We start from the raw sequence: 15,143 nt of genomic DNA, 5'->3' as shown, positions 1-15,143 counted from the left end.
AAATGTGTTAGGCCTATGTTAATATACAGTATTTACTATGGTTTTGTAATTTATATACTTTTTATTTTTGTACTATTTGTTAAACTTATATATAATAAATGATAAGAATGTATGGAGTTTTTTTTTACACTATCTGGCAAGCTGACTGAGCAAATACTCACAAAAATTAAATTAAAACGATAGAAAGAACAAGTAAATAAATTGAAATACATCCCAAAAATATTTAATAAATCAGTGCAAAAACCAAGTATTAAATAAATTGAAATAATTGAGTAAATAAACTGAAATACATCCCAAACAACAGTACAGTACCAAGAACGAATAAGTTAATTGAAATACGCCGCAATTAACGCACTACATTCACTGAGAGACGCTCTTGGGTTTCCATAGAAATGACCGGCAGCTCAACTTGTCGGCGGCTCAACCGGTCATAATCCCCTAGGCCTACACCTTTTCCACGAATCTGTAGACATCTTGAAGTGATGACAAACATCCATAGTTACCAACCGTCTCGCATTGTGCGGGACTGTTCTGCATTTCAATGTGATTTTGGATGAAACACGCATTTTGCAGAAGCACATGCGTGATCATAAATTTGTCCCGCATTTAGCACAAGTCTATGTGTGATAACGAATTATCAGAAATTCAGTGGAAAGCGTATTTAAAAATAGAAGAAATTGGTTATTAAAAATATAAAAACGGTCATGCAGTAGCGTCATTAGAGAGCTTTTGTTTATCTTGTTCGAGAATCAATTCACCAAGAAAATTTCTCTTTTCCTACCAAAAACAACAAAGCCAACCACACACTTGTAGAATTTAGTAGTCATGTGTTCTTACGCCTTAATTGTCACAAACAACTGTTGATTATGTGACTGGAACCCAGGCTCCCACCAGGGTTCCGCCCCTGCACCACGGGGACCCTGGTGGCCACCCCCCCCCCTTTGCCTTTAACTGGTATAGTCACGCATTTTAAATCTCTCAGGTTGGTAACTATGCGTAACCAACAGAAATTAGATAAGACTTTAAGGCTAAATTCTTGTCCTCATGTTATCTAAATATTCATAACTCCATAACGGAGGGTCGTACCACAAGAAGAAAAGAAGAGCCTATCTTAATAGTGTATTAAAATAGGCATATGTGTTAAAGTACATTCCTCAATCGTATGTACATAGAGACTTTTAGTGTGGTAGCCATGGATGTGCACTGAGTTTAGGCGCACCTACCTGTAAGTGGAAATACAGTACTCTAGCATTAATGTCACTCAAAAAATTGACAAGGCCATTTTGTTCTACATTTTGCTTTTATTTTAGCATTGTCGAGAATAAGCAATACACGTTTCCAGAAATCCTATATGCAGCGAAAGTCACACAAATTACAATTTAATTTATATGACAGACCCTGGAAATCTCCAGTCGTAGACCGCAGTCAAGAGTTGACTGTTGAGCGATAGGGTGTCACTAACGATACCATCTTAATTATTGATTAAATAACTTAAATTAGAAACCATCGGATAATAATTAGTGGATTATATGAAAGGCAATTCATCAAAGAACATGTTAGTGTTGAATAATTGTAAGTTTTAAATAATTTGGTAACCACTTTCAGGTCTGGAAATGCGAGATCGTATTAGCGCCACCTAACCTACAGTACAGTAGGTCATTCTCTCTCTTTAGCTTAGCTATAGACACAATTGATTGAATTAATAATTTTATGTAAAGTAAATTTCCCATTTTGTATTCTGCTCCTAATAATCAATAGTAATCTATCTAGGCCTAGCAAAGTAAATAATAATATATTATTTTTAAATGAAAATATTCAGTTTTGGATTTGTATTTTCTGTCTAAATCTTTTCTTATTTTTAGAAGATGGCAGAGGTAGAGGTGTCATACCCACTGGATGTTGTATACTGTGGAAGTAAGCAACTTTTATGTTATTATCAATTTCTCAGCAATTCACATTGTTGCCAACCATTTTTGGCTAGAAAACCTCTTGTTGTGTACAAACCAACACCGACCATCTGTAAAAAGTAGTATTAAAACTGAGCATAAACCGGTATAAATTAAAAGCATTTCATAAGGTTTTGGAAGCACATAGTGAACATCGACAAAGTTAAGTTTGGTTGCAGCCCTCAGTTTAAAATTTAAAAAATTTACTTTAGCCCTCCGACCCAGTTTTATGCCCACCCCTGCTTTAAACAATCTGTCATGTAACAATAATGGGTAGTAAACCATACAGAACAGTATGCTGGTTATCATACTGTACCAATTCCAGCATTTCGATTATTTTTCCTTTTACCTATTATTTTCTGGAAAGCTCATAGAGGCATTAGTAGTATACAAGCACAATTAATAATAATAATAATAATAATAATAATAATAATAATAATAATAGTAATAATAATACTAATAATAATAATTTCTTTTAATTGGACTTAAGGGGAATTTCTTTTGTGTTATTTTCCCCTTAACGTCGTGTTTTTTTAATTGTTCTCTAATTTCTCCATTTTCTAAGTTCCCCTTAAGGTAGGTTTTCGTGACATACTAATAATAATAATAATAATATTTAATCATTTCTTCATTGGGTCATACCTAACACTCCCTGTTATTTTCATTTATATCTGTGCAGCCATTTCTTTAGATATTTCGAACACAAAAAAAAAAAATGAAAATGTGACACACACACACACAAACTTACACGACTGAAAACATATATAATAGTTCAATTAATGTTTTTAAAATTGTATTGAGCATGCTAATGTGGTTTTTGATTTATAATATTAGTGATTAATTTTGTTGTTCTTTATGGCCATTTCTAAAATTTGATACTGTATCATATGATATGTATCATAGGTCTATTTTATTTTAAATTTGAAATTAGATTGTTCTATGCAACCAGAACTATGTGAGTATAGTCCTGAGTATGAGAAATGCAAGGAATGGCTGCAGACAAATTTTCCAGACATGTTTGATGCAATGATGTCATTAAAAGATGGAGATGCAGAGGGCGGCGAGAAAAAGAAGAAACAAAAGAGAGGTTAGTTGATCAATGTCTTTATCATAATGTTAATCCACTTTTTGTACACCAATTTGCATGAATACATTGTTTTATTCAGTTTTAATAAATTAACATTAATACCTATTAAAAATATGTACTGTATAAAATCATATCAGTGATTTTAAAAAAAGTAATTGCATTGCATGATTCTAAACTTTATAAAAATAATAATCAAATAATATAAAAAATTAAATTATTGTAGAAAAATTATATATCCTCCCACATTTTTCTTTTATGTTCAAAGGTGGAAAAGGAGTTTTGAAAACCAAAAAGAAAGCAGAACCCCAGACTATTACTATTCGTCGACAACAACGAAACAAGAAGAAAACTGTTACTATTATCAAAGGTCTCAACACACACGGTGAGTCAAATTTTATTATCTCAAGCAGTGGCATATCTAGTGGGGAGGAGGTACACTCCCCAAATACTCATGCCCCAGTTGCACTCCTTCATTGAAAATGAAATTATGCTCATGTAGTTAAAAATCACCTCAAATTACCTTAATTTGTGAGCTACTACCCCTTAACCTAATCATCGATCCCCCACTTCACGTTTGCTCCCCCATCAGTTCCCCTCCCCCCCCCCATTTCAAGACTTCTAGATACGCCACTGATCTTAAGCCTTGAAACACTGAAGCTTGATGGCAGAATCAAACCCAATTTAATATATCGATCACATGCTGTTTATAAAATCTAAATAATAAAAACAAAACTTTTTTTCCCCCTTCCCCTCCCCTCCCCCCCCCTTTTTAAGACTTCTAGATATGCAACTGATCTTAAGCCCTGAACCACTGAAGTTAATGGCAGAATCAAACCAATTTAATATATCGATCACATGCCGTTTATAAAATCTAAATGATAAAAACAAATTTTACTTTGTATTTTTAAACTATAGTTTATATGATATTTAACATAAATCTTTTACATTTTTGCCACAGATATTGAGCTTGCCACTGCGGCCAAGCACTTCGCACAAAAGTTTTCTTGTGGCTCATCGGTAACTGGTGATGACGAAATCATCATACAAGGAGATGTGACTGATGATGTCATAGATTTACTAGAAAAAAAATATTCGGTACTTGTACTTCACTACATTTTATTCCCCTGCTTCATCATTTTTTTTTAAATGGCAGTTTTTTTTTGGGGGTGATTTTGTACCTCAATATCTTTCCTATTAAAATTTAATTCTGGTTTCAATTTTGATAAATATATTTATGTCTCTCTCAATTTTATAGTAGGAATGATGTTTTGCCCTACCTGATGTGTTATCATACTGAATACTCAGTACAGTCCCAAATACTTGCAAAAAAAACCCCTGCAAGTGATTTGTGTGAGAATCGAACTCACAGCCTCCAGAAAACTGTATGATTTTCTTGTTATTGTTTACCTTTATTTGCTGTACCTTGATGTTCTTATCTTTTAAAATCCTCATTAATATTCATCTAGTCTCTTCAGTTTCATTCAAGCTCGTTTTTTTTTTTGCTATTCTTATTCACTGTACTTTGCTTTTTTATTCTTTATTTCTGTATTGTTCTCAATTAATTGATTTTATGTGTCAACTTGCTGGTTATTATTTACTTGTTTTACTATTATGCATTGGTGTCATTAATCTCTACAGCCTAATTTGGTGTATTTAATGTATTATTTTTACTTTTGTATATAGATTGAGATGAAATACATTGAAGATTTAGGTATGAAGAAATGAAAATACATGTGACATCACAAAGTAGAACAAGGATCGTTGAGTTAACACAGCTTTGTATCAGGAACTGAAGCTGGCAGGCTCGAATCCATCAGTGTGTGCTCATGCATTATGGACATACTGTATACTGCAACTGGAATATGTTGATGCTTGATGTCTAATCAGACACTTCATGCGGCTCAGCAGATATTTTTTGAACGACAACATAAATGATAACTAAGGGCCTATTGTATTGTATTGTCATTATTTTATTGATATCTTTGTGCAATGTGGCTATAGAGGGCGCTGTGTGATTGGATGTCACAATCAGCATGATTATTTACTACTAGTAGAATATTGTACATGAATATTGTCATTGAATTCTTGCTTATTGCTGACTTATAATTTATGAAAATAAACGATGATATTAAATGAAATCTTCATTGATGTACTGTACACATCAAATATCACGCAGTTGTGTTCCCCACTGGAGGTTAACAGCTAGGAAATTCTGTTATCTGATTATCGTTATTGCTTAACAAACTATGTTACTTAAAATGTGCATTTCCATTGTGCATGCAAATATTAGGTCCATAATTGATAAAGTCCTGGCGAGGTCCTGGCTAAAAATATTAATTTACTGAACCAAAATAGTCTTTACCCCAGGGGTGGGCATAAAAATCGTTCAGAGGGCCAAAATGAATTTTTGATTTAACACTGAGGGCTGCACCCAAACTTCGATGTTTCCAGTGTGCTTCCAAAAACATCCGAGCACTTCTTTTACATCACTTTATTCTCAGTTTTAATGTTACTTTTTATGTATGATGGGTGTCGGGTCATAAAAACCAATTTTGATTGGCGGGCTGCAAACAGGGTTATTCGTTGTCGCAGGCAATCTGTCCACCGCCCCAAATATTCTGCCTGTTGGATCGCAGTTTTATAATGTTGCAGGTGTTCTAAAGGTTTCTAGTATAACCAATCCCCATATTTCTGATAGATTACTGATTAATAGTCAAGACAATGCAAAAATGTATTGCAGTTTTGTCTATATCTTTTCTGACAGGAGTGGGAATTTGCCAGACCACCAGGCACTACAATCACAATTTTTTTTAAATATCATTTTATCTCTCACCCTGACCTTCGCCATAGCGAACGGTGCGAAGGGCTGGATCCGCGCCTGCAATATACATACAGTAGTTTGAAAGTGTACCAGAGCAATATTATTTTCGTTCATAGGTCTAATCTTAGATTTTTGTCAATGTTAAATGCAAAATACTAAAATAACAACAATGCCTGTGTTGAATTCAGAGTGTTTTTATTGCTTTGCTTCATCATAGCCCTGATGTTAGTTTAAAACATATTTTTATAAAAAAAATAAATTAAAAAAAAACAACTGCAGATTCAGGGGCGGATCCAGAGAATTTCTGACGGGGTGGGGGCACAAAATGAAGTTCACGCCGCCACGCCCACCTCAGCCCCACCATGGTTGGTGTAAATAAGTGGTAAATAACTGAGATCTCCTTTCCACTGCTGTATCGCCAATGAACTCGTGGGTACACCCCTTTTTTCCCTCTTTCCTCTCTTTAAAATTTTTCTCCCTCTTTAATTTTTTGGCTTGACTGACCTGGGGGAGCCCCCCCGCTGGATCCGCCACTTGCGGAACATCATTAACATTGGTGTATACGATGGAAGAACAGCAAATTTTTCCCGGGCCTCTGGCCATTAAACCCTGGCCGGGGGATCTTGGCAGCCCCTGGTCTCCAGCCTCAGTGCTTGCTTCGCTCACAACTTGACCACTTGAATTCTCGTCGCTACGGCCCTGTAATCCAATTACTCTCTTTCACAACAGTAATATGAATGCTTACGACACGGGTTACGACACCACGTAGTCATCAAGAGAATAGTAATATTCTCTCTAGCTAGTATTTTGGTGACTGAAGCAACTCAATCGAAACGTGAAGGCACTCAACAAAAAATAACTTTTCATACTACGTGTTGTAGCACAATGATTTCTTATTACGATGTTAATTATAGCATTGCAGTAATGATAAGCTCTGTTTTTAAGGAATTGTGAGTGTTCTGTTTCAATGACTGTTATGGTCTAATAAGGACATTTTTTAATATGATTTTTTTTTAAATGGTAACTTCAGTAAAGTTATAAAAAAAAATCTAAATATAAAATAATTCTAAATATATAATAACAAAACATGAAAATCCAATTAAAAAAGTTAGCCAGGTTTTCAGCTATTTGACCATCCCAGAGACGATACTGGTTCTGCATTGTAATAGGCCTGCTAACGGTTCTGTTATCTTTATTTAAACCTAATGTAAATAGACAAATTCACCTGAGTCATTAAAATTGATATGTACTTGATTCTTAAACTGATACTGTATAAATATGTTTATCATCCTTTGGGTTTAACGTGTTATTTATGGAGCGCGCTTTCGCTCAGTATTCGATTCATGAATTGCAGTTCGATCTCGTTACGTTGCAGCCATGTCCATAACTGTATATTACCACCCTTTATCGCAGCCGAGTCGTGCAATCGTGTTGTTTTGCAGACTGAACAAAATAAAACACGAGACCAAGGTAGTCGATTTTAGTAAAGGTATGCAACTTTATAATTGTACAGTAATATATCAGTACCTTCATGTACGTGTGTTTTCTTTCCATAAAAATTACCGTAGAGCGTAGACCTAAGCCATTCATTATCTATTCTTAATCTGAAGTATAGGCATTCAGGTCGATCTCTAATTACAGACAGGGGCAGATCCAGAATTTTTCAAACGGGATGGGGTGGGGGGGGATGCTCAGCATATTCAAAATATATAAGTGAGACTAATTTCAATAATATACCTTGAAATTTTAAAATTTAGTGGCAAAGCGTGGGTGGGGAACACGTTTCCCCTGTGCCCCTACTGGATCGCCCCTGAAAACCCCCTGCAATTAAAAACCACCTCCAATTAAAGAACACTTTCTGTGGTCCCATATTAACAATCTAATTAGAACTAATACTAAACACCATGGAAAACCTCTGGTCTCATACTGGTCTTTAATTGGAGGAAGACCTGTATTTGATTGCACAATCGGATCATGTATCTTGAAATGAAGTTGGTGTATATATAGTTCAGCAGGGGTCCAGGGGGAAAAGCCCCCCCCCTCCGGTCGGGATCTCTGGGCTCCGCTTGGACCCCCCTGTCGGGGGATTTCCAGCAAGAGTTCGAGAAAAACTATATCCTGGAGCGCCAAAAGCAATTCAAGCATAACTTAAAACTAAGCTGTCAAAATTTTAGGGATCAAAAACTGTTTAAAGTGTGAGCAGTGCTACCCTATGTGACAGGGTTTGCAGTGGTGGCCAGCTCTTCCCCGATGGGGGGCTGGTACCTTCCCGAAAGGGGACTAGTAGGCCTATAACAGACATTTTAAAATATAGAATCCCATAGGCCTAATTAACATTTTGTAATCTTTTAAAAAAGAATTCCCCAACAAATTTAATTTTTCCCCGAGAGGGAGCGGGGTCTAGGCTTTCCCGACGGAGCGGGGAGGCGTCGTCCCTGAAATAGGCCTAGTTGTCTCAGCTAGTGATATTACAATGACTTACTAACATATGCATATCAACACATTTAAAATGTGTTGATATACATGTCACTAGGTAGGCCTACTTATTTTTTACATTTAATTGTATCAATTCTTTGGTTAAAAACGTTTTTACTAGTTTAATCATTTGGTTTTCCTCTTTTATCCACCGCCCAGATTTTAAGGGTCTGTTAGGTCATGTGATCACTCTTTGCTTCACTCTGTACATTAGCTTGAACTATTGTTATGTTAATAAAATCTTCCATGACAGTGCAATATTCTACTGTACCGGATTTCTGTTTGATAGGAACTTCTGTTATTTTAATCGATTTGGTCTGTACATTTATACATGGTTCAATAGTAAGGTCACAGCTTGTTCACATTTTAGCGCAAGATGATTGTGAATATTTATGCAGTAGAATGAACGCTACAGGTTCAATGAAGGGCCAGGCCACGGGGTCATCCCCTCCCCGATCTGTCATTGAAGAAAATAGAATACAAACACAAACTGTTTAAAAATGGCCTCCGGCCCCGTCGTTATGCAATTACTGCTAGCGCTTCCCACTTAATTATCTTTCGGGTAATTTTGTCCCCCCCCCCCACCCCGTTTAAATGGGTTATATTTGTGATTTTAGAAGCCCCAACATTCGAATTTAGATATACCGATACATTATCAACATTAGAAGATCCGCAATACAACATTAATGCTTTAATTATAACAGTAAATAAATAAAGATTTGTTTCAAAACTGTTTAAGAAAAAGTTTATGAAACATATTACGGCTTAGTGTGTTTTCAAAAGTAATATTATAGAACGTTATTAACGATTATACCTATTTCATTGTTTTGCCATAGGCCTACTATAATAAAATGTTTTAAAATACAGAAACTGTAATAGAGATTAAACGGGAATCTTAAGTCTACATTAACCAACAATTCAATGTTAGGCCAGTATTGTGGTTTCCATTATAATGAAAATCGAAGCCGCAATCAAACCGGCTCTGTCCACTTGTAGGTTACACCTTGCAAACCCTTCCCCCTCATGGTAATCCTTGTTACAGCCCTGCAGTTATGATGGGCTTTGTATTTAAGGAACTGTGAGTGTTCTGTTTTAATGATTGTGTAATGGTCTAATAAGGACAACATTTTTTACTGTATATGGTTTACAAAAATAAATTGAAAAAAAAAAATTTACATTCAAAATAAATTCTAAATAACAAAACATGAAAATCCTGTTAAAAAAGTGAGTCAGCATTTTCAGCTCAGTATTTAACCATCCCAGAGACAATTACTGGTTCTGCATTTTACAACACCTTGGCAAGTCTTCTGATCGTCTAATCGTTTCCAGTTATCTTTCCGAGACTGTACTTAGGCCCACTAAAACGGTTCTGTTATCTTTGTTTAAACCCAATGTAAATAGACACATCCACCTGAGGTTTAATTGATTTTTAAACTGATGTAAACATGTTTGTCATTCTTTGGGTTAGGTGCATTATGTTGTGTCGTTTATGGAGCGAGCTTTTGCTCAGTATTCGGTACTTGAGCAGCAGTTCGATTAATATCTTACTACAGCGAGTTTTCTGGTCTGTGATTGGCCAAATAATTATGTTATCCCAAATAACAAGGGTATTTTAGTGTTAGAAGGTAAACTGTTGCTAGGTTTGATAATGCTTATTTATATTGGCAAAGCTTCATTGGAACTTAAATCAATACATTCATGATTAATCTTTATGAGAGTGAATATCATATCATATCATTTATTTTGCATTAACATAACATACAATAAAAAAAGCACTATTAGTAAATCTGCGAGGCAAGATTTCCAAAATGTTAAACAAAATGTAAGTCAAAGTGGTCTCCACACAGAAAAACTTGGCAAGAAATAGGATTACATAGTCAATACTAAGACTTTCCTTTGAACAAATTCAAGAATGACTATATAGTCATGATAGTTTTTAAGGAACGGTATTTAGACAGGTACTGTATACCATAGTCAAAGCAAGTCCTACTAACTCTATATGGAGTTTTTTTTCCCCTGCATTTTACAATATGCCTCACAAACCAGTGATGGCGCCAGGATCTGCCCGACAGGGGGCTAAAGGCCCCGATGGGGAAGGTTTAGGCGAGCGAAGCGAGCCTCACTTGGCTGGGGTTGGCAGTCGACTTGGGACCACAGGGGGATCCGGGGCGAAGCCCCCTGGGCTAGGGAGATTTGACGAATTTTGGTAAATTTGTATTAGTTATTTGATAGGCATCAAACTACCGTAATGACTTCATGTATGTTTTTTAATGTCGAAATTCCAAAACCGATTTTTTTTTTATTAAAACAATGAGAAACAAAGAGTATGCAATGTAACCAACTAAACAAATCCGTTTTACATGTTATATTATTTTAAAAAACAAGCAAACAAAAAACACCACCGTATTACATTACAATACTATCCTCCCATCATGGCGAAATCCAGGTTTTTCATAATCCATGTGATTGTGAATTATTAACAACAAAATTACGAATAAGAATAATGTCTTACTGTAACTTGTAATACCACTAATTTGTGACAATATTTGCCTGAAATCTGTAAACCACGAGGTTGCTCCTCGATCAAGATGTATTCCAAGCATCATGAGGATATCCAAACGAGCATGTCATAGTAGAGCGTAAACCATTTTTAATTAGTACCATTGAACAGGGGCGGATCCAGAATTTTTCAAACTGGGGGAGGGGCATTTGTATATTTTTAATTTCAATACATAACATTAATATGCACTGACATTTAAAAAAATATTGACACTTTATTATTATTATTATTATTATTATTATTATTATTATTATTATTATTATTATTATTATTATTATCATTATTATTATTATTATTATTATTATTATTATTATTATTATTATTATTGTATAGGTTTAATTTTGCCCTACCTGACACAGGCTAGTGATCTGGAGATCGTGGGTTCGAGTTCCACCCGAGAACAACTTGCGGTTTTTTTCGCAGTTGTTTTCAAATGTACTGAATATTCGGTACATTTCCACGTCAGGTAGGGCAAAATTACACCCATACATGTTTCTCCTGACGCAAATCCAGTTATTGTCTAAGATTCCATCACGACAATAACAATTAGGCTACTATTATTATTATTAGGCCTATTATTATTATTATTATCATTATTATTATTGTTGTTGTTGTTTTTGTTATTAGTGATGAAAAGTTAACACAAACGGTACACAAATAGGTCAATGAAGCCGATATGTTGCTAAACGAACAGATATGTAAATTTTTTTTTTTCATTCCCCGACGGAATGTATGGCTCTGATCATATATGAGAAAATATGGGCCAAAGCGCGCATGTGGGAAATATATTTTTTTAATATGAGCATATGTTGTTCCATTTGGGCCCGCAAGAGAGAAAAAAAAATGGGTGAACCCATATGGGCTATGTTCAACTGCAGAATCCATACTATCTGACTTTTTAGCAATTCTTAATTTATTTTGCAACCATCGGACAAGAAAAGACATGGTTATGGACAGTTGCTGCATCAGTATCACAAAGAAGCTGGTTTATGCACGCCTGTAACTGCGAAATATTGTTTTATATAATAAATAATAAACTCTAGCGACACTTTAATATAATGGGCCTATATGGACAAAACTGCTGATTTAAACAAGACTGTAAAGCAAAGGATTATAGAATAGGCTTAGATGCTTGAAATTTGAGGTATGTGTAACCAAGGGCGTTGATCCGTGGTTGAAAGTGGGGGGAACGAAATGAAAAATAAAGCTTTGGGCCGTAGGCCCAAGTTTTGGTTGGGGACCAGGTGGCGAAGCCCCCGAAAGCTCTGGCGCCTATAGCCTTTTAATTGATTTTAATTAACATTTATTTCCATACGAAATTTCAAAATATTCAGTGGCGGATCCAGTAATTTGAAATAGAGCTGGGACCAGAGAGGGACTTTTACAGATGGAGAGTGTAGACCACCTCAGCCCCACTGTGGTCCGGGGCTGAGGTAAGAAAATTTATGATTATGGCACCTCTTTGGTCGGAAATGGCACTCTCAGGCTGAATTTGAATATAATTTTCATTTTTCTCCACTTTTAAATTTCGGGGAAAAAAATAAATTAGGGATGGTGGGTCGGCTGGGCCCCTTGAATCTGCCACTAAAATACTCATCATAAAAAGTTATATATTTCGTGCAAACTAATATTCATAAAAATAATGATTTACAATATTGTCTACTGATTAGCTTGTAACGTATTCAAATTTCGAACCATGAAAAACAAATAGGCCTAAGATAAAATTAAACAGTCATTAATTTAGTCTTTTTGCATTTAATTTACAGTACTTTTAAAATCAATCAAGAGGTTTTTGCTTTTCTCCTCTTTTTGAATTTCACTTTTGTGTAAGTAATATTGCGACTACACTATTGTGAGTGGAAATAATATCGTCAAATTTACGATCGAAAAGGACTAGGGAAATAGGGAGCACACAAAACATTAGTAAGCATTTTGATTTCACAAATATAAAACTGATTTACTTAATTTATCATTATCAGTGGCGGCTCCAGGAAAGCAAATTAGAGGGGGGAGCAGGAAGGGACTTGCACAATTTGGGAAAGTAGAACACCTTAGACCCACCATGGTTGGGGCTGAGGAAAGGAAATTTATGATTATGACACCTCTAGATTGCCGGAAATGGCACTCTCAGACCTAAATTCTAATTATAATTTTCCTTTGTTTTTTTCCATTTTTAAAAAAATATTTTGAGAAATTTAGGGTCGGCTTGGCCGGCCCCACTTGAATCCGCCACTGATTATTATGACGTCATTGCGAGATTGCGTCAACGTAACACTGGAGTTTGTAAACTTTTAGTATCACTTAATCGAAATAGATAGACATATCCCTGTCAAAAGCTGTATAATTATGGTTTAATAATGGCTATATAAAATTCAATTGACTAACTATATTTTTTTTTTGAAGTTAGGAAAAACAGTAATCCTATGTAAGTATATAATATTAAACACTATATACGTACGGGTCATAATAATATACAAAAGGAATAAATATATTTTATAGTAGAAATTGTGCACTTTTAAGTTATAAGTTTACACGCTTCCAATTTTAACAACGTTCAGTATTGTTTTCACAATAAATTTAGCCTCTGATAACCGTTGCACCCATAAAATCGATCTAGTGGTTTCTGAGATGGTTACTAAATGTATAAACAATTGCGTTTTTAGGCCTACTCAGTTTTGGTCCGGAAAATACGTACCGCACTTAGAAAAGTGAACAGACAAAATTCATGAGTCATGCGTAATTGTTATTCTTTCCATTCGCTATTAAAAGTGGGGTTTTAATTATAGAAGATTGGTGAAAAGTGGTGGGGGGACAATCGATATGATGTCCCCTACTTTGAAAAGTGGGGGGGGGGACGCGTCCCCCTGTCCCCACCGATCGACGCCCATGCGTGTAACAGTAAGACTTAAGCCAAATGATATGCGAAGAGATATGCAAGTCAATGAGACACTACAGGAGTAATGTCCCGACCCCATATGTACACATTTCCATTTGGGCCAACTTATGGAACCCTGGTGCACAGACAACTCTTTCCCGTATAGGCCAATTTGTAGGGGCCACATTTTGACCCATAAATTTACATAGGCCCCAAGTTTGTTTGCTACCTGGGACAAAACCATATGGTCCAACCACCGTTACTATGCGCCATCGTTTGTCATAGTATTTATTAATCTTAATTATAGAGTAACAATATATTTATTAACAGAAGAACATAAATCGCCCGAGTACACAGCTATCCAGCCATCACAAGTTGTGCCAGCAATCAAAGATGGTGACTTTTGTCTTGGAGAAAGGCAAGTACAGTAATTATTTTGCTTTACTTTGCTTCAGACATTTTAAATGCGGGAAACGGGGGAAGCTTTTAGGAAGGCGGCGCATTCCTCTAATTTAAGACCCCTCCAATTGAAGACTACCTCCAGTTAAAGACCGCTTTTCTGTGGTCCAAATTAAAAAGTCTCTTATCTTTATTGTTCAAATCAGAGACCAAAGCTACTAGAAACCATGGGAACTCCGGTCCCAGAAGTGGTCTTTCATTAAAGGGAGACATGTATTGGGAAAATGGAAATGGGGATTCATTTTCAATTCAATTAATCGTGTACATATTTTTCTAGCACTGCGATTGTAAGGTATCTTGCGGCCAAGTACAAGGTAGCTGACCACTGGTATCCAGCTGACCTCAAGGCTAGAGCACGAGTAGATGCCTACCTGGCCTGGCAACACACCGGTCTCAGGAAAGCAGGCTGCGATGTTATGATAAATGAGGTAATAACTATTGTACTGTCCTAAGGTAGTTCCCAACTCTGCTATATGGCTCTGTCTCTGAAGATTCTCAGAAACTGTGTAATTATTTGTCTGGGTATCAGTGGCGGCGCCAGATTTCCCCGACGAGGGTCCAAAGTGCCCGACGGTGGGAGTGGGAGGGGGGGGGGGGATGCCTCCGTCGAGAATAAAGTGGACGTAGTCGGGCGTCGCTAAAAACCTTTTGAAAGTGGTCCAGGGGACGACCTCCCCCCACCCCCACCAATTTAGGGTTTCAAATGCTTATTTAATCGATTTTAAAGGCTATTAATATGTACAAAATACATATAATTTTTTGATTTTTTTTTTCTCCCCGACGAAATGACAAGTGGAGCTGTACCCCTAGCCCTCTTCTCTCTCTTTTCTCTTTTTCTTTAGGCATACAACACATGTGCCAAGGATTGCCAATAGCGAATATATATCACTGTCCTACTTGTAGGTGACAATCCCTTACAC

At 36.0% G+C, this 15,143-nt stretch overlaps 2 protein-coding genes across 3 annotated transcripts in view; both read left to right on the top strand.

The window, feature by feature from the left end:
• LOC117102466 (density-regulated protein homolog) overlaps positions 1-5,177 on the top strand; it is a 6,487-nt gene extending 1,310 nt beyond the window's left edge. Inside the window, exons 2-6 of one of the 2 annotated variants that reach the window (XM_033242729.1) lie at positions 1,863-1,914; positions 2,878-3,033; positions 3,299-3,415; positions 3,992-4,128; positions 4,717-5,177. In XM_033242729.1, coding sequence (XP_033098620.1) covers positions 1,866-1,914; positions 2,878-3,033; positions 3,299-3,415; positions 3,992-4,128; positions 4,717-4,758 — 501 coding nt within the window. In that variant the 5' untranslated portion in view covers positions 1,863-1,865 and the 3' untranslated portion in view covers positions 4,759-5,177. The remainder of the gene's footprint in view (positions 1-1,862; positions 1,915-2,877; positions 3,034-3,298; positions 3,416-3,991; positions 4,129-4,716) is intronic. The other variant, XM_033242730.1, reaches the window with a different exon arrangement.
• Positions 5,178-5,381: 204 nt separating this feature from the next.
• LOC117102465 (glutathione S-transferase theta-1-like) overlaps positions 5,382-15,143 on the top strand; it is a 12,480-nt gene continuing 2,718 nt past the window's right edge. Inside the window, exons 1-3 of the mRNA XM_033242728.1 lie at positions 5,382-7,343; positions 14,095-14,182; positions 14,501-14,651. Coding sequence (XP_033098619.1) covers positions 7,232-7,343; positions 14,095-14,182; positions 14,501-14,651 — 351 coding nt within the window. The 5' untranslated portion in view covers positions 5,382-7,231. The remainder of the gene's footprint in view (positions 7,344-14,094; positions 14,183-14,500; positions 14,652-15,143) is intronic.

This window comes from Anneissia japonica, unplaced genomic scaffold (assembly GCF_011630105.1).
Source record: "Anneissia japonica isolate Jap-2015-1 unplaced genomic scaffold, ASM1163010v1 scaffold288068_len275957_cov168, whole genome shotgun sequence".
Classification (NCBI taxonomy): domain Eukaryota; kingdom Metazoa; phylum Echinodermata; class Crinoidea; order Comatulida; family Comatulidae; genus Anneissia; species Anneissia japonica.
The sequence above is the reverse complement of the archived record's forward strand: the minus strand, read 5'-3'. Positions and strand labels throughout refer to the sequence as shown.